At 31.1% G+C, this 19,776-nt stretch overlaps 2 protein-coding genes across 4 annotated transcripts; both read left to right on the plus strand.

The window, feature by feature from the left end:
- Window positions 1-5,859: 5,859 nt before the first annotated feature.
- LOC107072178 (RAS oncogene family member RabX1) lies at window positions 5,860-9,816 on the plus strand. The gene is made up of 3 exons (XM_015331904.2): window positions 5,860-6,076; window positions 6,425-6,552; window positions 6,816-9,816. The coding sequence occupies exons 1-3, from the start codon at window positions 6,034-6,036 to the stop codon at window positions 7,308-7,310; spliced, it is 666 nt and encodes a 221-aa protein (XP_015187390.1). The 5' UTR covers window positions 5,860-6,033; the 3' UTR covers window positions 7,311-9,816.
- Window positions 9,817-11,301: 1,485 nt separating this feature from the next.
- LOC107072177 (uncharacterized) lies at window positions 11,302-19,742 on the plus strand. Of its 3 annotated transcripts, XM_089174401.1 has the most exons (16): window positions 11,302-11,681; window positions 11,794-12,075; window positions 12,142-12,277; window positions 12,355-12,600; window positions 12,728-13,440; window positions 15,168-15,306; window positions 15,759-15,781; window positions 15,845-16,291; window positions 16,387-16,813; window positions 16,884-17,098; window positions 17,261-17,399; window positions 17,478-17,686; window positions 17,772-17,919; window positions 17,994-18,499; window positions 18,635-18,824; window positions 18,906-19,742. In XM_089174401.1, the coding sequence occupies exons 2-16, from the start codon at window positions 11,943-11,945 to the stop codon at window positions 19,507-19,509; spliced, it is 4,275 nt and encodes a 1,424-aa protein (XP_089030527.1). In that variant the 5' UTR covers window positions 11,302-11,681; window positions 11,794-11,942; the 3' UTR covers window positions 19,510-19,742. The 3 variants fall into 3 exon arrangements, with proteins under 3 accessions (XP_089030527.1, XP_015187389.2, XP_015187387.2); XM_015331903.2 differs by having other exon boundaries at window positions 15,759-16,291; window positions 16,884-17,005; XM_015331901.2 differs by having other exon boundaries at window positions 11,303-11,681; window positions 15,759-16,291; window positions 18,906-19,741.
- Window positions 19,743-19,776: the final 34 nt, after the last annotated feature.

Below are 19,776 nucleotides of genomic sequence, written 5' to 3' on the forward strand. Positions count from 1 at the left end.
TGCTATCCAAGTCAAATTAATGAAATAATGCATAACCTCTACACATATATATTTAAATCCTTTTAGTTAACGTTGCATATTTACAAAACGTACATTAACCTAAACTATTATAGTTTTATTATTTGTATTTCTTTAATTAAAATATTTTATATTGCATAGAAATTGAAAATATTTTAGGTTATACATCTGAAGACGAAGCAACCATGTTCTTTAAACAAGATTGCATATCTACAGGGGCACAATAAAATACGATTTTGCACTTTATTTAAAATTATCATTAGATATTGATATTTAATATTATATAACAATTTTATTTTCAGCAAATAGGAACGGATAATCAAAATTTGTGGTATATATATATATATAACGTTTTTTAAATGAAAATAATTGTATCTCTTTTTGAAGTAAAAAAAAACATAAGCAAACGTTTTTCTAGATGAAGCAGTGATTTTGCGAAAAAAACCGGTTATATGTGGAATTGTTGAAAAGGTGTGTGTATATAATGAAAGAAAAAGAAAGAAAAAGAGAGAAAGAGAGAGAAAGAGAGAGATAAATTCGGTGGAAATAGATAGAGAGAGAAAGAGAGAGATGGTGGTGAACATGAGAATCTCGCGAGACCCCGCCCCCTCCATCAGAATTTATGACATGCTAATTCCCAGTTACGAATTCCGCGACATTCCGCGGATGGCTGGATGGATGACGCGTTCACCGAGCGGTAAAACCCACTCATTCGGAAAACGTCAACGAACGGAATGGAACGAACGAACGAACGAACGAACGAACGAACAAACGAGAAGGAAAAGTCATATTTGACGAACGCCTAACTCTCAATGTCATAGTCTTCATGTCTCGTGTGTGTTTCACTATTCACCTCGATAAAGAGATAAATAGATATTAGGATGAATCCAACATTTTCTACCTTTATTATATTATCAATTGTCTTATAAACTAATGGATGATTGTTCTTTTTTTCTTTTTTGGGGAAAATTTACTTTACAAATATTAATTTTAAAAATAAAACCCCGCACCCCAAACTTTTTCGATTCACCCTAATTACTATTGATAAAAGGGGAAGAAAGATAATTTATTAAATTATAATAATAATAATTTATTCATATTTTTCATGGAAATAGATTCTTATTTCAAGAAGATATTGATTAACTAATATTTCATAAGGATTATTTATTTTTGAAATTTTGTTTGAAAAATAAGAGTTAATATAAAAAATGGAAAAGATTTGAAAAGAATGTAGAACGATTTGAAATAGTAGAAAAGAGAAGATTGGCCTTTATGTTAATTTAAAGAAATCGTTAAAGTTACAAGGATGAAAAGTACTCTGTCGTTCGGCCATTTTATTTTTCCAGCACGTAAACGTGGATATGGCCAAGTGCCAAGACTCGTTTTATAGAAATCGTCCTACCTAAATACTACTGCCAAGCAATCCTGAATTTTTCCTTGCAAATAATCACGCCGAGTAAAACGCTCCAACTGTTCTTCGCCGCCGCACGGATTTCACAATGCTTCGATTCACTGCAATTCCCTTTTTTTTACATTTTTTTTTCCTTTTTGATCACTTTTACGTGACTATTTCGTTATTCGATTTGAAAAAAAATGATCCTTTATTTTTTTCTAAATTTCCACAAATTCATCTTCATTTTTATTTGACGACACAGATTTGAAATATTCGATTTGTAAATAAAATATTGTTTGTTATACAGGTAACCATCCTTTATATATTAACTTATAATAACACAACATATTCTAGAATGATAACCTATATTTTCTATTTAAATAAACAATATTAAGTTGCAGTTAAGATTAACTAAAAAAAAAAAAAAAGACAAGAGTCACGATTGTATCGAAGAAAACGATTCTAAGAACGAGAAGAAGCGAGAAAAAGGAGGAAATGACGAAAATAAAATAAAGCAAGATAGAAAAGAAAGATAGAAAAATAGAATGAGAAGCTAAACGTAGAGACGAAGAACCACGGAGGTGGAACACTCATGTTTATATGCATTGTATTGCTAAAACCCTTTTAACCGAATTACATTTAGCGATTCTAGTGCCGCTTCCGTGTCTGCTTGCGTTTATACCCCTTATAGTTCTATCTCTCTTTTTCTCTCCACCTAACGCGATCGTTTCCCATCCCCCTCCTTTATCTTCTTCCTCATCCTACCCCTCATCCTACCCCTCATCCTACCCCTCATCCTAACCCCTCAGCTTTTCCACTCCTTCTCGCTTACCAGGAAGGCAAGCAAGCAAGCAAGCAAGCAAGCAAGCAAGCAAGCAAGCAAGGAAACAGGGCTGTTGGAGATCTCATAATGGTGTTGGTGTTGGTTGTAGTGGTAGTGGTGGAAGAAGGATAGGAGAGGTTAGGGGAAAAGCTTGGGGGGGGGGGTAGAAAAGCGATGGGGCTGGGAGAGTATTCCGAGGACGTGGAACGGCATCTCTGAATTCCTGATTCTCTTGGTAAACAAGTGCTTGGGTGATTCACTGCTTGTTCACTCCTATCGGCCGTCGTTTGTTTCTAGACGCCATTGCGTTCTACGATTCTACCTCGTTTTCCGGTCTAATGGATTTTCGGGCTCTAACGGGGAGCACCATCTCTCACGCAAACCTGGGAACAACTTTCTTCCTTCTCTCTCTCTCCCTGTCTCAATTTTCTCTATTTCTACGTATAACTGTCTTTCTCTTGTATAAATACAAGGTGGCCCATTATTCCGCAAAATTTCACAATACAACATCTACATATTATAATAACTTTTATGGGATAACTTTTTGTACAAAGTATTCAAATCCTTTATTATTATGTTAGATTATAGGGAAAAATAAATAAAAAGGTTAACACATATTATAAAAAAAAAAAAAATAACGAAAGATCGTACGTCTCTAGTTTTTTGATTCGCGCAACATTTCGCGGCCAGAGTTCGTCATTAGCGCTAACAAGATTAGCCTGGGGGCTGATGGGCTGAGAAGAGGAAGGGAAGGATGATGTTTGGCACCCTCAAACTCTTCTTCTTATCAACCTAAGTATACGTGCACGTGAGTTTTTGCTTTCTCTTTTGTACACACATACACACATACACGCATACTATATATATATATAGAGAGAGAGAGAGGGAAAGAGAGCAATGTTAGTATGGCCCCATAGTCTGGTCCTCCTTAGAACAAGTGGGGATAATAAGATCTACGACAATCAACTTCAACGACGTAGTCTAGCTAGCTAAAGGGACCAAGGGGGAAGGAGAATGGACCAAGGAGATTTTCAACGAGCTTCTCGACGAGCTTTTCGACGAGCTTTCAGGCGACGTTCGTCACGTTACGTCCACCTCTTTTAGTATCATCTTCTCCCTCCTTCAACCATCAAACGTTTACTAGTTCTCTAAAAAAAGAAAAAGAAAGAGAGAGATTGATTGTTTCATTGATTATTTGATTGATGTTTATTAGCTTCAGAAGCTGCATTTTAGATTAGAACTTTGAAGTATTAACTTGTTTTTTTCTTTGAGTAATTTTATGCGCACAATATTACAATAACATAAAATTAAAAATATATAACTCATACAATATTGTACAACTTATAATGAAGAAATAGCAAAACAATTTTCATGACGACCTAATATAATAAGAAATGTATATAGCAACGATTTTCCCTTGATATCTGAAATCTTAATGGAACTGATATTTATAGTTTCTCATCGCCTAATGGATAGACATCGTCGATTGAAAAGACAAATCGGAAAAAGTATACTCGTAGTGTAGTAACAAGAAGACGTGGTCGGGGGCGTTGGGAGGGGGTGAGGGATGAAAAAACAGAAAAACAAAAAAAAAAGAATAAAAAGAAGTAGGTTGAACTCGTCGTTGTCGTTGTCGGAGTATCTTCAACTATATCACGTTCCCTTCTTGCGCGTCGTGATACACCGATAAGCACGGTGGTAACCTAGCTAACATAAGAGAACCTAAGTGGGGTGGATGGGATGATATGTATATATATATATATATACATTGTGTGTTGGTCGAGTTGATTGTGTGTAGAAGTGCGAAGAAAGGGAAAAGGAGGAGAAACAGTAGAGCCAGGGATGAGAGGGGAGGTGCTGCAGAAGGAAAGGGTGGTGGTAGTTGTAGTGGGGTAAAACCCCAAGCATTCCGTAGACGGGCCAAGAGACGTGAGTGGCTTTGGGGTGGTGTAAAAGGAAGAAGGGGGTTGCAGAGAGAACTGGAAGGAGCTTAACCGCATCGTAATCAACGTAAAATGGCGTCGAGGAACAGAGAACGTTAGAACGGTGGAACCTCCTGAGGTCGTGCAGCCATTGTTGATCATCCCTCACCCCTTTTACTATAATACGTGCTCTTTCCTCTCAGGGATTCATCATCCTACTAATGGTTAAAATAATCAAATTTTTATCGATTTTAATAGAAAATTGTTGAAAAATTCGAAATTCTTCTCTGTGTATTCTTCTATATATTATTAATAATAATAAATCATTATTATAATTATTTAGTATTAACAGATAAATAATCTTTATATATAAAAATTCAGTGTCACATTTTTGCTTTGATTATTTTTTCCAACTTGGAATATAGGATGGTTTTATAATATATATATATATATATATATAGATAGATAACTATTATGGTTATTTAGTAGTTAGCAGAATCGTTAAAATCTGTTAGTTGGGACGATTAAATTGGTAAAAAAAAAAAAAAAGAAGATAGTAGGTAAAATACGTCCTGGTAAATGCAAGTTCGTAACAAAATGAAATTCTCTCTCAACCCTGTACTTAAAGTACTTACGATACTCTCGAGAAGTCGTAATAAATTACGCACAAGTGGAACTCAGTGAGGAGATTACTGGCTTGGTTTCTCCCACTAGCATTTGCCAACCCCTATTTCGCCACCAACCACTCCCCTTTTCACCGCCACTTTCACCAACCACCCCATTCTCTTTTCTATTTAGACGCCTATTTTATTCTTTCTCTCTCATTTTATTTTTATCAATTGGAATTGACGAAATTTGTAACAAAAAAAGAATACAAATATATATATATATATATATATATATATATATAAGTTATTTTAATCTTTCTTAAGTTCTCTATTTAAAAAAAGAAAATGAATGAGAAAAAGGCCTTGGAACTTGTTCAATTTTTATTACTATTAACGATGCCTTCTTCCTACACATCCCCCTCCTCGTAATTTCTCAAATCCAATCGTATTAGTTCTATCGAACAAAGTTAAGAACAAAGTCAGATTGGCTGAAGCCGTAGGTTTGAGCTTATAAAAATTCAGGAAAGTACCTAGAGAACGGTTCATTTCACTCGAACCGATCGTGTTCGACTCAGCCTCGAGGGCAACATACATTATTGTGTGCTGACTGCCTACCTATCTTTTTCGATAATGCAATTTAATCCGATCTATGATACGTACAAGTATATATTCTCTTATTTATTTACTTTTTACCTTGCTCTTCTTTTCCTTTATCCTTTATTTTATTATTTATTTCATAATCTTCCTTTTCATTTTTTTTTTATCACAAAACTTTTATTCATTCAAACGTATAATATTTTAAGTTAAATCAACAATTGCAAACAATTAAATATAATTATATTTTCTTATACAATTATTTTATATTATTGTTAATTTTTAATAATTAATGAATTCACAAATTTATATTATTGATAAAAAGAAGTTTTTACAAAATTGCAATTTGTCAAATTCCAAATGTCGATAAGACTGTTATCTAACATCGATCAGTTATCAACAGTGCATAAAATAAATGATAAAAATGTCTTTTCTAGTTTCATATTTGATACACTAGCGCCACCATTGATTTCTGCATTATCGACTAACTGCAAACACAAATGCCATAATAAGGAAGGTTAATACTAAGAAACGTCAAAACATGTTAAACTTTTCTTGCCAGCTCAAGTGACTGTGACAAGGAACGTGCTTGAAGAAAATAGAAAATAATAGTGTGTTCACTTTTTCTTTTTCGTTTTTGTTTACAACGTTCTATTATGTGATTTAATATTAAATATGAAAAATATAGAAGGCAAAGTAGTTGTCCTGGGTTCACAAGGTAAGTCGTTTACAATGAAAATACATATATATATATATATACATAACAGACGACGTTATTAATTTATAAATTATTTTATCATTATTTTAAAATACGCCATTAATTAATAATGTAATCTTATCAGTATGTGCTCGTTTTGTATGCACATGTATGTATACGTTTAGTTATTTCATTATGTTGTATAGGTTAGGAATCAAATGTATAATTTTAAAAAATTTGATTTATTTTTATGAAAAATTTCGTCACACGTATCTCATTTCAATTCTCTTTCTTTGAGGTTAGTTTTGAATTCACGTGTAAACAATGCCATTAAGAACATAACGTGTAATAAGTAATATTTATTTATAGGTGTTGGAAAGACTAGTATAATAGTGAGATATGTTGAAAATGCCATTCATCGTCATGTCAGTCCAACAATAGGAGCTTCCTTTTTTACTTGCAGATTAAATATAGCTGATACGAAAATAAAATTACAGGTAAGATAATTTGCATAAGTATTAATTAATTAATAATTAATGTTTTTATGGTGGAATTGTTCATGTAAACAAAATAACATTATCAATTATTTTGTATACTGATAAACATTTGAGATATTTTTGAGTAATCCGATATGAAGATGATATAATAAAATGTTCCTATCATTATCACTATATATTTGACCTGATAACCTTTTAATCTTTGAATGTTCGTTATTTGAAAAGACTTAGAAAATATATATAACTGAAATTCAACTTTTTAGGTATGGGACACAGCTGGAGAAGAAAGATTTAGGTCAATGGCACCGATGTATTACCGTAATGCCAATGCTGCCATGTTGGTATTCGATTTGACTCAATACAGCAGTTTCGCAGGTATTAAAACTTGGGTTATGGAATTGAAGAGAAACGTAGAAGAACAAATGATATTAGCAGTGATCGGTAACAAATCAGATCTTTTCAAAGATCGACAAGTTGATGCAGAAGAAGGTAGAACTTATGCGACTAAAATAGGTGCTAGTTATCATGAAACATCAGTACCTTATAACGAAGGTATTGAAAATATATTTATGACAATAGCGAATGGACTTGTCAGATTATCATCTGGTAGTAGTGAAATTGTTACATCGTTAAGGATCACTGATTCTAGTAGTTCTATATTAACCAGTTCTGGCATAGTTTTGTCACCTTCGGAAGAAAGCGCAGAAGATACTAGCATTGCTCTTGGAACATACGAAAAGAATCATACTTGTTGTTGATCGATCAACAATATCACATAATACTACGTCTTCAAAATTAAAGAAACATCGTATAAGGAATGTCTTCCATAAGATAAAACAATAACGTCATTATTATTTACATGTTCGTTAATCACTGTATAAGAGTTTAAAATACTAAACATGGCTCTTGGAATGCATAACTAAATTGATACTTGTTGTTGATCTTTATTAATATTTCTTTTTATATTTGAATTTTTCAAAAAAAGATACTCTATTGAAACAACATTCATTTAATAAACAATATGTGATTCATTATAGTCTTCCCAAAGTTAGCAATAACATGTCTTTCACTTTGTTAGTGTAATTCTAATGAAATAGGTTTAATAACAATTTTTCCTTGACTGATAAGAAAGAAATTTATTAACTGCAAACGCCTAATATTGTGTTTGCTACTTTAATTATATACTATTATTATTATAATATTTTTTTTTCAATTTCTTAATTTTTAAGTAACAATGAAAAAAGATCAACTATAAGAATAAAACAATTGATAGATGTATACAATATTATTGTACATTTGATGTAGATATTTTAATCTTACATTTACAACGAATAATTACTTTAGATTAACAAATCATCACAATCGTCAATTATATTATTCAATTACAATAATGTATAGAACATAATACAAATTTAACACGAATAATACCAAAAGTATGTTAAGCCATTGAAATTGTTAGAAATGCATATATTAATGTTCTTAAACTAGAGACTGAATTTTATTAGCATTTCTAAATACAAACATTAAATATATATCATACAAAATCAATGGCTTTCTATATAGAATTTCAATAATAATAAATTATTTATTAGTATATGACGCAATAACAGTATTCAAACAACGATCTAACTTATTTTCTCGATAAAAGACTAATTACATTTAAATTAAAAAGTGTTCTTTCTATAAAATTGTTTAGATATATTGTATATAACATAAATTTACTTATGATGGTACTACTGTAATTTTGCCTACACACAAGGACTCTACTTGGAAAACTTTAAAATTTGTTAATTTGTTGTGTTCATTTTTTCTTTTTAATTACAATTGTATTTTGTATTGGGTTATCATCCGGAAAGTTCGTGTCGAATTTTCAGTAGGTGGAATAAAGTTTTTTTTTGCTGAAAAATCTGAGGTAGTTCTGAAAGGACGCAATTTTTAAATTACCTACAAAGATGGTGGAAAGTGGTTGTGGAATAGAATGGACACACTTATATAAAATTTAATAAATATATACCAAAAATAACTTAAGTGGGTTGCGTTTCAATCTTCCATCAAAATCGGCACGAACTTTTTTCCTGATAACCCAAACACATATATATTTATTTTAATAAGAAGAAAATATACGTAATATATATTTGTTATAAAATATATTTAAGATTATTTCAAAAACACAATTTAATCTTTCTTCTTCTCTGTGTGCTTGTGTAGATTGATAGAATATGTATATTTTATTTTTTGTTATTTAATTCCAGCATATTTAGAAAAGGAGCTTTGTTTAGTAATATTATACTTAATTTCGTTGATTTCAAATAGTATATGATTTTTCACATACAGCAAAATTACTTTGTTTTGTTTTTTTAAGCTTAAGATTATGTCAAACATAATAAATTTCACATTACTTTGCATTTTGGGCAATATTAACGCATTTTATACAATTGTTGTGCATTTCTTTGAAAGTTTACTTTACTTAGACCTTAGCTCAGGGAGCTGAGAAGCAATATGGAACAAATTAATTTCGGTTTAATAAATATTTTCGTGAAGGAAAACGATTGCGAGAAAAATGCGGCACGTAGTGGTCGCTGGAAGAATCACAATGATATTCAAATGCAACGCTACTAATGGTCAAACTAACAACTAATGCAACAACTATGGTATAAAAGTCACGATAGACAATAATTATTATAAATTTTTACCAAAAAGAAAGTTAATAAGAATAAAAAATCAAAAATAGTTTCATTTTTCCGATTGGATGATGCAATTTTTTAAAGTCAATATAATTACTTTATATGCAAGTAAAATATCAATTTAAAATGCTTAAAAACTTTTGGTTTATTCAATTATTATTAATATTGTATAAATAAATACAACTGTAATTTCAAACCTCAATTCTTACCCAGTATCAAACAGAAACAAAATATTTATTTAACGATATAAATATTATATTTATCATTACTTTAAATGTATTCCTTGAATGTATGTGTGTGCATGTGTGCATGTATACGTGTGTATTAGTATTAGAAAGAAAAGGATGATCACACAATGAGTCATTCTCACTTCAAGTCAAGTTTCACAGACCGTAACGTCCCAGCTTTGTTTACGTGTAGTAACTCATCTCATTTTCATTATGTAAGGTCTTCGTTAACTATGCATCTAGGACTATTGGTACTTGACTTCTTTGAAAACTAGTTAAATTAGAAAAGAAATCTAATGTTTAACATTGTCCTCTTGTATTGATTTCTAAACAATAAAAGTAAATTAAATAGATTTCTTTGATGCTTACGCCAATGCGAAATAGCTGTAGCAGTCATTAATATACAAATTGTCAAGATTTGGTATCTCTTCGTATAAATACTAATACAAGTATATATACACACACATATGTATATATGTTTTTTCATTTCTCATTTAGTAGATAATAGTACCGTTCGATTCGATTTAATATAATAGATTTGATTATATAGATAAATTATAAACTTAACATTCATATACAAGAATACGTTTGTATATGAATTTATTAGGGTAAAGAAGAAAGATTTTAAAATCAATACAATTACTTTAATATATATATATATAAATACAAATGTGCATATTCATAAGTGAAATATTAATTTAGAAACCTAGAAACTTTTGGTTCACCCTAATATATTGGTATACTGTATTATTATATTAACATTACATAATAAAAAATAATAAAGAAAAAGAAAAAAAGAAGGGAAAGAAGCATAATCGAAGCAGACAATAGTTAACATAATTGTTTTTTCCGCGAAGGAAAGTGTTTAGATAATTGCAAGCTAGCGAGATCATTTTAGCTAGCGTGTAATAGTCAAGGTAACTCATCAATTAACATACCAAGTAATTTTCTAACGAGACGACAGTGTCTAACGTTTTACGAGTACAATGGACTTTAACATTAGAAAGAAAGAGAGAGAGAATTTCGAAATTAACTGTAATCTCAAAAAGCTTTTTTACTTTCAATTATGTACTACGTAATCAAAGGAATATTTTTTGTTTAAATTTAATTTTCCCTTTTCTTTTGTTTTTTGTTATTATTTTCAATGGCATTTAAGGTGCAACTCATTTAAAATGCCCTACCTCGACATGCCCAGGACACAAGAAAATTAGCTTAGGCAAGTTCTTGACTATATCAACGTAATAAGACAAATAGTAATTAAAAAAAGGAATTATATTGTGTAATATATATTTGTTGTTTCTATTAACATATACAATGTGTATATCAAATATACAGTGTATATATCAAGTATATACAGTTTTGTAAAGTTACTACTAACAATACTATTACTATATTGCAGATGATCAAACGGATGAACGAATGAACGAACGAGTTAATGAAATTCTGAATTGCAGAATAGTATTGCACTTGCTCATAGTTAAGTACTCTTGCCTACGTAAGAGAGAAGAATAGTATACTTATAATTACAGAACTCTTACAGTACATAACAAACGTATATATACAGGATGTTCCAAAATGTTTAAATCATACTTTAACAACGTATCCAAAAAGTAATCTCGAATAAATACAAATATTTCACATTTTAAATATTACATTGATTTACTTAACAACATACTATTTATACTTATACAATATACATATTATTATATATATATAATATTTATGAAATTAATTCGATATACGTTCTTGACAAATATGATTAAAATCTTTTGAAACACCTGGTATACCTATAAGTATCTATATACTCGAGTTCCTTTAAGCGTGCAAATGTAAGGTAACAGAGAAGAAGAAGAAGAGGAAGAAGAAGAAGAAGAAGATAAAGAATAATAATAATAAACAGGGGTTTCTAGTCTTAAGTGTTGTTCCTTCTTCTATAAGACAATGATACAGTTAGGCTATGCTCTCAGTAGTGAGTCAATCGTAAAAAGGCACGAGTCTTCTTATTCATCGTCATCATCATTATCATCATCGTCGTCATCATCATCTTCTCATTCTCTTCTTATTTTATTTCCTACTTTAAAGTATAATGAACCGCGTTGAAATGATGATAATTACAACGGACCCGTTAATTAAGCTACCTCGTCATCCTCGGTGAACGTCTTGTATTGGATAAATTAAACAAAATAGAAAGAGAAAGAGAGGAAGTTTGAAAGTTAAGGTGACGATTTTTCTCTTCGAATAGTATAGTCTTATTTAGTTATTTGCTTTCGAAGCTGATCGATCATTGGTTCGAAAAAGTCTTTCTTAAAAGCAACACATTTTTCTTTCAGATTTCAATCATAATTGTGCACGTGTGTGTTTGTGTGATATTGCAAATTTAACAAGTTTTCTCATTAAAATGACGAAATATTGATTGAAATATTTGGAAAATTATTTTCGAAAAGGGTTTTTTCCCTATTCGTAAAAAAAAGGAAAGAAAATGTTGAGACATGGAAGAAATGTTAAATATAATTTAGAATTTATTTTAATTATTGTCATATTTTTCAATCTATTACGAATATCTAAACTTCAGGATCTTACTATCGATAATCAATTGGTAATCATCGCTAATGGTAAGTGACATTAGTAAAACAATTAATCAAAATAAGAATAATTTGATTATGTTTATTTAAATTCAGATTGTTATACCAGAGTATCAATTGGTACAAAATTACCGGACAAAGATATTTCTTTGATTATTAAAGCTGAAAGTATTTCCGATTGTCAAGATGAATGTTCGAAAAGACGAAACACTTGTGTTGCCTTCAGTTTCGGGTAAATATTTCATATTTTTGTTTGTTTCTATTTTATAAATAATAAGTGGAATATATTTTTGTATTTTTTTTTCGCAGAATTAGTCAAAAAGGAAACACGAGTTGTGAGTTGAGTTCAAAAATACCAAATCCAGAAAATTGGAAAACTAATTCTGATTACGATGTTTATTTGCGTACGCAACGTTTACCCAATTGCGAATCTGACCGACTTTATAAAACTGAAAACAATGGAAATGAAAGATTAAAAAATAATACGAGAATGAATTCAAGATTTGCCGGTGGTTTATTTGGATCGTCATTGTCTAATATTTATCAACCTAGCAGGTAAAATTTACACTGACATTTCTACACTACATTTTCTTCCCGCGAAAATCTCTATGATTACAAGGACAATTGGAGTTGGGCCACTTGCAAATTAAACGAGCTCATATATTTATTTATTTATTTAAAGATCTGAAAATAATGGAAAAAGACCGAACATTGAACAATCATATCCGTCATCATTCGACGACGATTTACGTATCATAGATATAGTAAGAAACAAGAATTATGGTAGCAAAACAAAAATCTCTAACAATAATCAAAATTATCCAACATTTGTTCTAAACGACGAAATCAAATTACCGATTGAGCAAAATTCACAAACTGGTAACAACAAATTTGGACAAAATATATATTTCAACAAAGTAAACGAACATTTGTTTCATTTGGAAGATCCAGGATTTACTACACAGGATGGAATATATCATCCAGTACCATTAATTTATCGTCCATTTTACGATAACATTTGGCAAAATAAAAATGTCAACAATTTTCGTCCAAAACCTTACGAAATGTTGTCTAAACCGGTAATTAATATTTACGACGATTGTACGAAAAACTTGGCACATGGATTAAATGATAATTATAAAAAGGATTTTGATAATAACGATAAAGACAATAGTATGATTATTAAAAATGATCAAAGTCATACGAGTACAATTTCACCTTACAATCGATTCAATCAAAATCCAACTAGATGGAAACCTGTTCAAAGTGGACATTTTCAACAATTTCGATTTAATCAAACTCGTCCGTTTGTTCATAATACGAATGATGATTTTAACATTGGCATTAACGATTATTACAAGAAATTTCAAAGCCCAGTTAACGAAGACATTAAATGTGAGTAATAAATAATAATTATACATTTGATTTATATTAATATATTATTTTGTTATATTATATTAGGTGGCATTTTGCACGAAGCAAAAATTATCTTCATTTCGACTTTGTCGAACTTTTTCGACCACCTAATACATTATACTTTGATATAATAATATTATAAAAATTCCCACGTTAACATAAGCTCGCGTGTTATTGTTTTTTGAGAGATTCGTAAAATCAAATTCACTTTGATCAAAATAAACAAAAGAAAAAACGCGTTCACGAGAGAATCTTTGATAGAACAATTGAGTAAACGGCAATGACATAGATTCGAAATGTTAAGTATGTCAATTAAGTCGATGTCCATTCGTTGTTTTCCGGTGTCAGACACACCGTGTCTTATCGCAACGATATCATTAACTTTTATTTTATGTCATACAACAAAAAAAGTAGCAATTTAAAACGTGTGTGTTTGAGAAATTAAATTGATTAAGTAAATACGTCATTTTGGACGTTAATATTTCACTAGTTAGTGGGTGCCCTTTTAAACAAAAGATTTACCTTTTACCTGTGTTCTAAACAAACAAACAAAACAAAACAAAGAAAAGAAAATGATGTTACTTCGAAATAATAAATTGAAAGCGCATTGAAGAAATAAGGGACAGTCGAAAGTAAGAGCGTCGTCGTCTCATGGTGATGGATCACGCTAACCGGAAGTCGAACGTCCTGTAACGTCTCGCCATTTATTTTTCTCCCTTGTGCAATTGTGTGCATTCCTGATTTGCCGTGACACGATTACAAGAAACAAACAGATAACCATTATTGATATTTCCAATTTTAATTTTGTCTAATATGTAAAAAACAAACCACAAAATTGGGGGAACAAAAATTGCAGAATTTTCAAGACCGGAAGTATCAAATTTGATTCATTTAATTCATATAATGTTCGATAATAAGAGAGGTTCCACAACTGACAGAAATAATTATGCTAAAAGTAAGGACCTTGATAAATCTTCGAGGACACGCACACACGTTATTCCCGTCCCCCTTCTAAACTGACGTCATTTCTTTTTAGTCGGAAGAACGAAATGAAAAAGAAAAAAATGAAAAAAAAAGAGAAAAAAAAAGAGAAAAAAATAATATAAGTAAGTAGAGTCATTATTAATGATCATGTAACACCAAAACTCCTCCCTCCCTCAACACCACGAACGGTTCCCTCCCACTTTCCTCACGGAAACGTTCACTTTTTCTATAAAACGATGCGAGTTAGTAATTTCTCCGTTACTTTATGTTACGATTTTCTATATAATTCGTCTTACTTTATTGTTTGTTTGTTTTTTTTTTTAAAGAAAAGAAAGAAATGAACGAAAAAGTAAAAAGTATAAGTCAAAATTTGCAAAATGTGTCCAATTCACGTGGTTGTATAATGAGTGTTCTAATTTTAACTTCATTTATAATCGATTAATTATATAAATTTAATAAAAAAAGAAGAAAAAAACAAACAGAAAAACACATGTATGCGTATAGAAAAGAAAAAGAAAAAAATGAATTTATGTGATAAAGAGTGGTTTTTCATTTTTCCATTAATCTTATTAATACGAAATTCAATACAAAGTTCTATCATTTTAATAGAAGACGTAACGAAAAATTTGGAAAATTGTTCGCGTAAGATTTCTTTATTTATGTTTTATACATATTTTCCTATACATATATATTAATGAAATAATTTGATTAATTTGTTGTAGCATGTTACCGAAGATTATTGAGCGGCAAAAAAACTGTACAAATTCACGTAAGAAGAGCTGTCGAGTGTCAAAGAATAGAAGAGTGCCATCGAGCCTGCGATTATGAAAAATATTTCATCTGCCAAGGCTTCAATTACAGGTAATTCATTAATAATCAACATCATGAAAATAACAAGAATTTGTTTCATTTAACCACAATGATTACCTTTCGCGTATTTAAGCATACGTAAAAAATACAAATGCACAAGTGCATGACCTATTTGATTGCATCATGGAATCGCATTTAATCGCATCGCAAGCGCATTGTGTGACACGCTTCTTGATTCGTAAACAATTGCATACGTTGCTATATATTATGATCTTAGAAATAGATATTTTGAAACCTTTGTTCAATTTTAGATATATTATACTCTACAGTATAATTAGAATGCACCGACCAATCCTTGCTTGCGTTAATTTTAATATAATTCGAAACTATTTCATGTACTCAAATTAATCCATTACTCGCACACACATTTTTCCGGGATATTTATTTAATTGAAATTAATATTTGTATGAATTTGTGTGTGTGTCTGTGTGTTTGAATAACAGGCGATTAGGTCCTGGATTACGTGGTATGTGCGAGATGACGTCAGTACCTTATTCACGTTTGAACATTAATCGAGATTTCTTATCAGATCCACAATGTGATTATTATGAAAAAGATTCCAATTGTCGTCGAGATGCAATAGAACAATCATCTTGGCCTGGATCTTATCATTTTGGATCTAATCGAAGACCGCCACCACCACCACCACCACCACCACCCAGTGAAATTCCACGACCCATCGATAATAATTATGATCAAAGACCATCATTTTATCCAAAAATTCATTCAGGATTACCAATAAATGTACCACCACATAGTTACGAAGGTTCCTACGAACCATCCAAAAATGTTGACCCATTTTTTCAAAGAACTCATTCCTCACCCGATGGAAGACCTATCAACAATTTTAGTGGTAATGGGTATTCTTATGGGAGACCATTCATTTCGAAACCTTCCTATTATGGTCCGAATGACAGACATTTCATACAGAAATATCCTGATAGGAGAGTTGATTATGGTCCTTATAATGATATAGGTAAATATTTTTATGAGATGATGTCATTATTACGTTACCATAAGATATGGTGGGCATGGAATATGTTTAAAATATAAATTTCTTCTATTTTGTAGGAACAAACGAAATCGGATCATATTCATCAGATCGTCGAAAAGATAATCCAATTTATGGTGGTGTTTATGGTAGTTCGTACGGATACGATACAAATTACGTTGGTCATTTTGACGTATCTAAATTAGATCCAAAATATCCATCCCAAGTGAAAAAACCCGATGGTAGACCACAGGAAAACGATCATTTCTATGGTGAATTTTATAATTACGGTGGTGCCTTTGGTTATGGTGATAATTATATACCTGCTGACAGAGATCAATTATACGGTGGAACGAATAAGGAACAACGATGTACAGTTAGAGCTGGTGCTGGTTTTAAACTTATCAGAGGTGTTATTAGAAAAACATATTTAACACCGAGTTTGGAGGAATGCGAGAATCTCTGTTTGAATGAAAAACTATTTCTTTGTATGACTATGGGCTACAGGTAATCCTAATGTTGTTCTTCTTCTTAATTACGAACTAATCAAATAATATTGTTATTTGAATTATTTCAGATACAACATTGCGGCCACTGATCCTACCGACAATTGTTTACTCAGCGATATCTCTTATAGGGATTTGAATTTTTACACAGATATTGAACCCAATCGGAATTATGATATTTATGCGATAATAGGTAATCCTAGAACTTGTGATATGATGACTCAACGATATAATAATCATCATCATCATCATCATCATGATAATCATCATCATTATCCACCCGATGGTAAATACAATTTAACACTAGTAATTAAAATATAACATTTTATTAGAATACAAATCGATTCAGTAGTTTAGGAGTCCATTACGGACAAATAACGTGACACACACGTAATTTATATATATATATATATATATTAAGAAGATAAATGAATGTTTTATTTTATAGAATGTTTCTGGAGAGTAAGAAGTGGCTTTGGTATGCCAACAGATGTAATTAAGAAATCAATTTATGTTAATAATCTTGGAGAGTGTCAAGTGGAATGTACAATTTCTCGAGAATTTACATGTCGAAGTTTTACTTTTAGGTATACGTAATAGTGAAATATTTCATTGATCAAACAATAACTTAATAATAATATTAAATCTTTTGAAATTCCCGAAAGATATGGATCAGGTGGACCCCAAGAACGAATTCCATCTACAAATTGTTATCTTAGCGATTGGCCAACTCAAGAAATCAATCCAATGAACATGCCAGACCTGGATGGTGCTGAATTATACGAACGAGGTAGTTTTGGACGTGGTTGTGAACCTTATCCATTTCCACCATTTCAAATTGGAGGACAAAACAAATTTACACGTGGAGAAGATGGTTCGAGTCTATTACTAATTTCATTTTATTTTATTTTCAATAAGAATATTAAATCAATCATGTCCAATTTTTGTTGTATTTACAGTGTGCTATTCTGGTTATCAAAAACCATGTAGACTTACACCATATTCCATAATGCTAGCAGTAAACGTTGATTCTGAATCAGAATGTCGTGAAAAATGTTCAAGAATTAGACAGAAAGAACCTACACCGTGCATGTCCTTTAGTTACAAGTAAATAACATCTTGAAATTAATTTCTAACAAATCAGTTTATCAGAATATCTTATTGCAAATTCAAATTGATAGAATACGAGCTGACAGAGGTGATCAAAATTGTCTTTTAAGCGACGTATCGATAAGGGATTTAAGACCAGGATTGGATTATGCTTACGACGACAATCACGTACTTTACGCTTGGAAGGACCTTGAACCCCAATGTATGATCACAGGATATTCCATAGATGATAATCATGTATTTGGTAGTCCAGGTCTTGGAAGACCTCTTCCTCAACCACCACCACAACCACTGCAACCACAACCAGCTAGACCCGATTTAGGTCCTGGATCTGATCAATCTGATGGAATTTATATTCCTGATCCTAGACCAATTTATGGACATGAAGTATCTAGACCTTTTAACGATCAGTTTCATCATGGATTAAGACCGTACGATCCTGATAGACCCGATCCCCCTGTTAGGCCACCAAATGATCGTCCTTACGGTGGTCAAGGCGATTATGGGGATAATCATGGATATACGGATTATAATCATTTTCATGGATCTTATGGACAAGATGATATCATCCCACCATGTAAATATATTTCTATTAATAGTATGTTTAATTTAATTTATTACAAGGTAAAACTTCAATATAAAATTAAAAATATTGACTAATAAAATAATGACATTATTTGAACAGCTAAAATATTCGTTGATTTTTGTTCAGCTCCTGATTTTGCAACCTTCCAACGTTACACCGTCAACGGTTACCCATGTAAACAGGGTACCAAATGCGAAAAGAACGATGTAGTTGGTTTTTGGTCATGTGAAACAGAAGGAGCAGAACCTGGTAGTTGGGATTATTGTTGCGAACCTAGTCATCGTTGTGGTTACTCTCAAGGATTTCATTATCCATGGTAATTTGAACAAATTCGTTTTTAAAATGAAAAAAACGTTTTATGTGTCAAAAAATGCCTAATAATGATTGAATCCAACAGGTGTTACGTGGGTTTGTCCAATGATCAATGGAGACCATGTAGTGAGAAGTATTATCCTTACTTACCAAGTTCACGACCGATTCAACACGATGCCTATGGTGGTCAACATCATGGCGGCTATCCTAACGATGGCAACGGTGATCGCAACAACGTCAATTATTATGCTAGACATTGGCCAGTAACTTATCTTCACAGAGAACCACCACCAAATTGCACAGACTCCTTGGCATCGGCAAATGATAATAAAAATCATTTATTGAACGAATCGTCGATCGTTTTATCGCAAAATAACGGCCGTACTGCGAGATTTAGAAATCGCGAATTTAGACGACGTCTCATATCTCGTACCACGAATATTGCGAAAAATCGTAATGATGATGATGATGATGATGATGATAAAGAACACGATGGTCAAATATTGTTCTCGGAAAAACTTGACAAACGATTCAACGTAGACGATTCCAAATTTACGGGAAACACTGAAACAATAGTAAAACTTAACACAAATTTAACGTCTTTTAATTCAACGATTATTGAAACACCATTTATTACAAAACAACGTAATCGTAATAACTCGGAACTCGTACGTAAAACTCGTGAATAACCCGGAAAAAAATAAAAATATAAGAGTGTTATACATTTATCTCTCTCTTCTTTTAAATAATAATATTAATTATTATTATAATTTCTAACGTACTAAAATCCTGTCTAATTTGTATTTTTAACATTTATATTTAAGTATACATGAATATACATTTTGCTTGAAATACATAATATATATATATATATATAACATAAACTTTGAAAATGAAATATCTTTATTTTAATTTGAATAAAATAATGGCTGTTATATAAAACACATCTTCGTATG

Source organism: Polistes dominula, unplaced genomic scaffold, assembly GCF_049000335.1.
Source record: "Polistes dominula isolate Pdom_NZ unplaced genomic scaffold, Pdom_raw_medaka contig_83, whole genome shotgun sequence".
Lineage (NCBI taxonomy): Eukaryota > Metazoa > Arthropoda > Insecta > Hymenoptera > Vespidae > Polistes > Polistes dominula.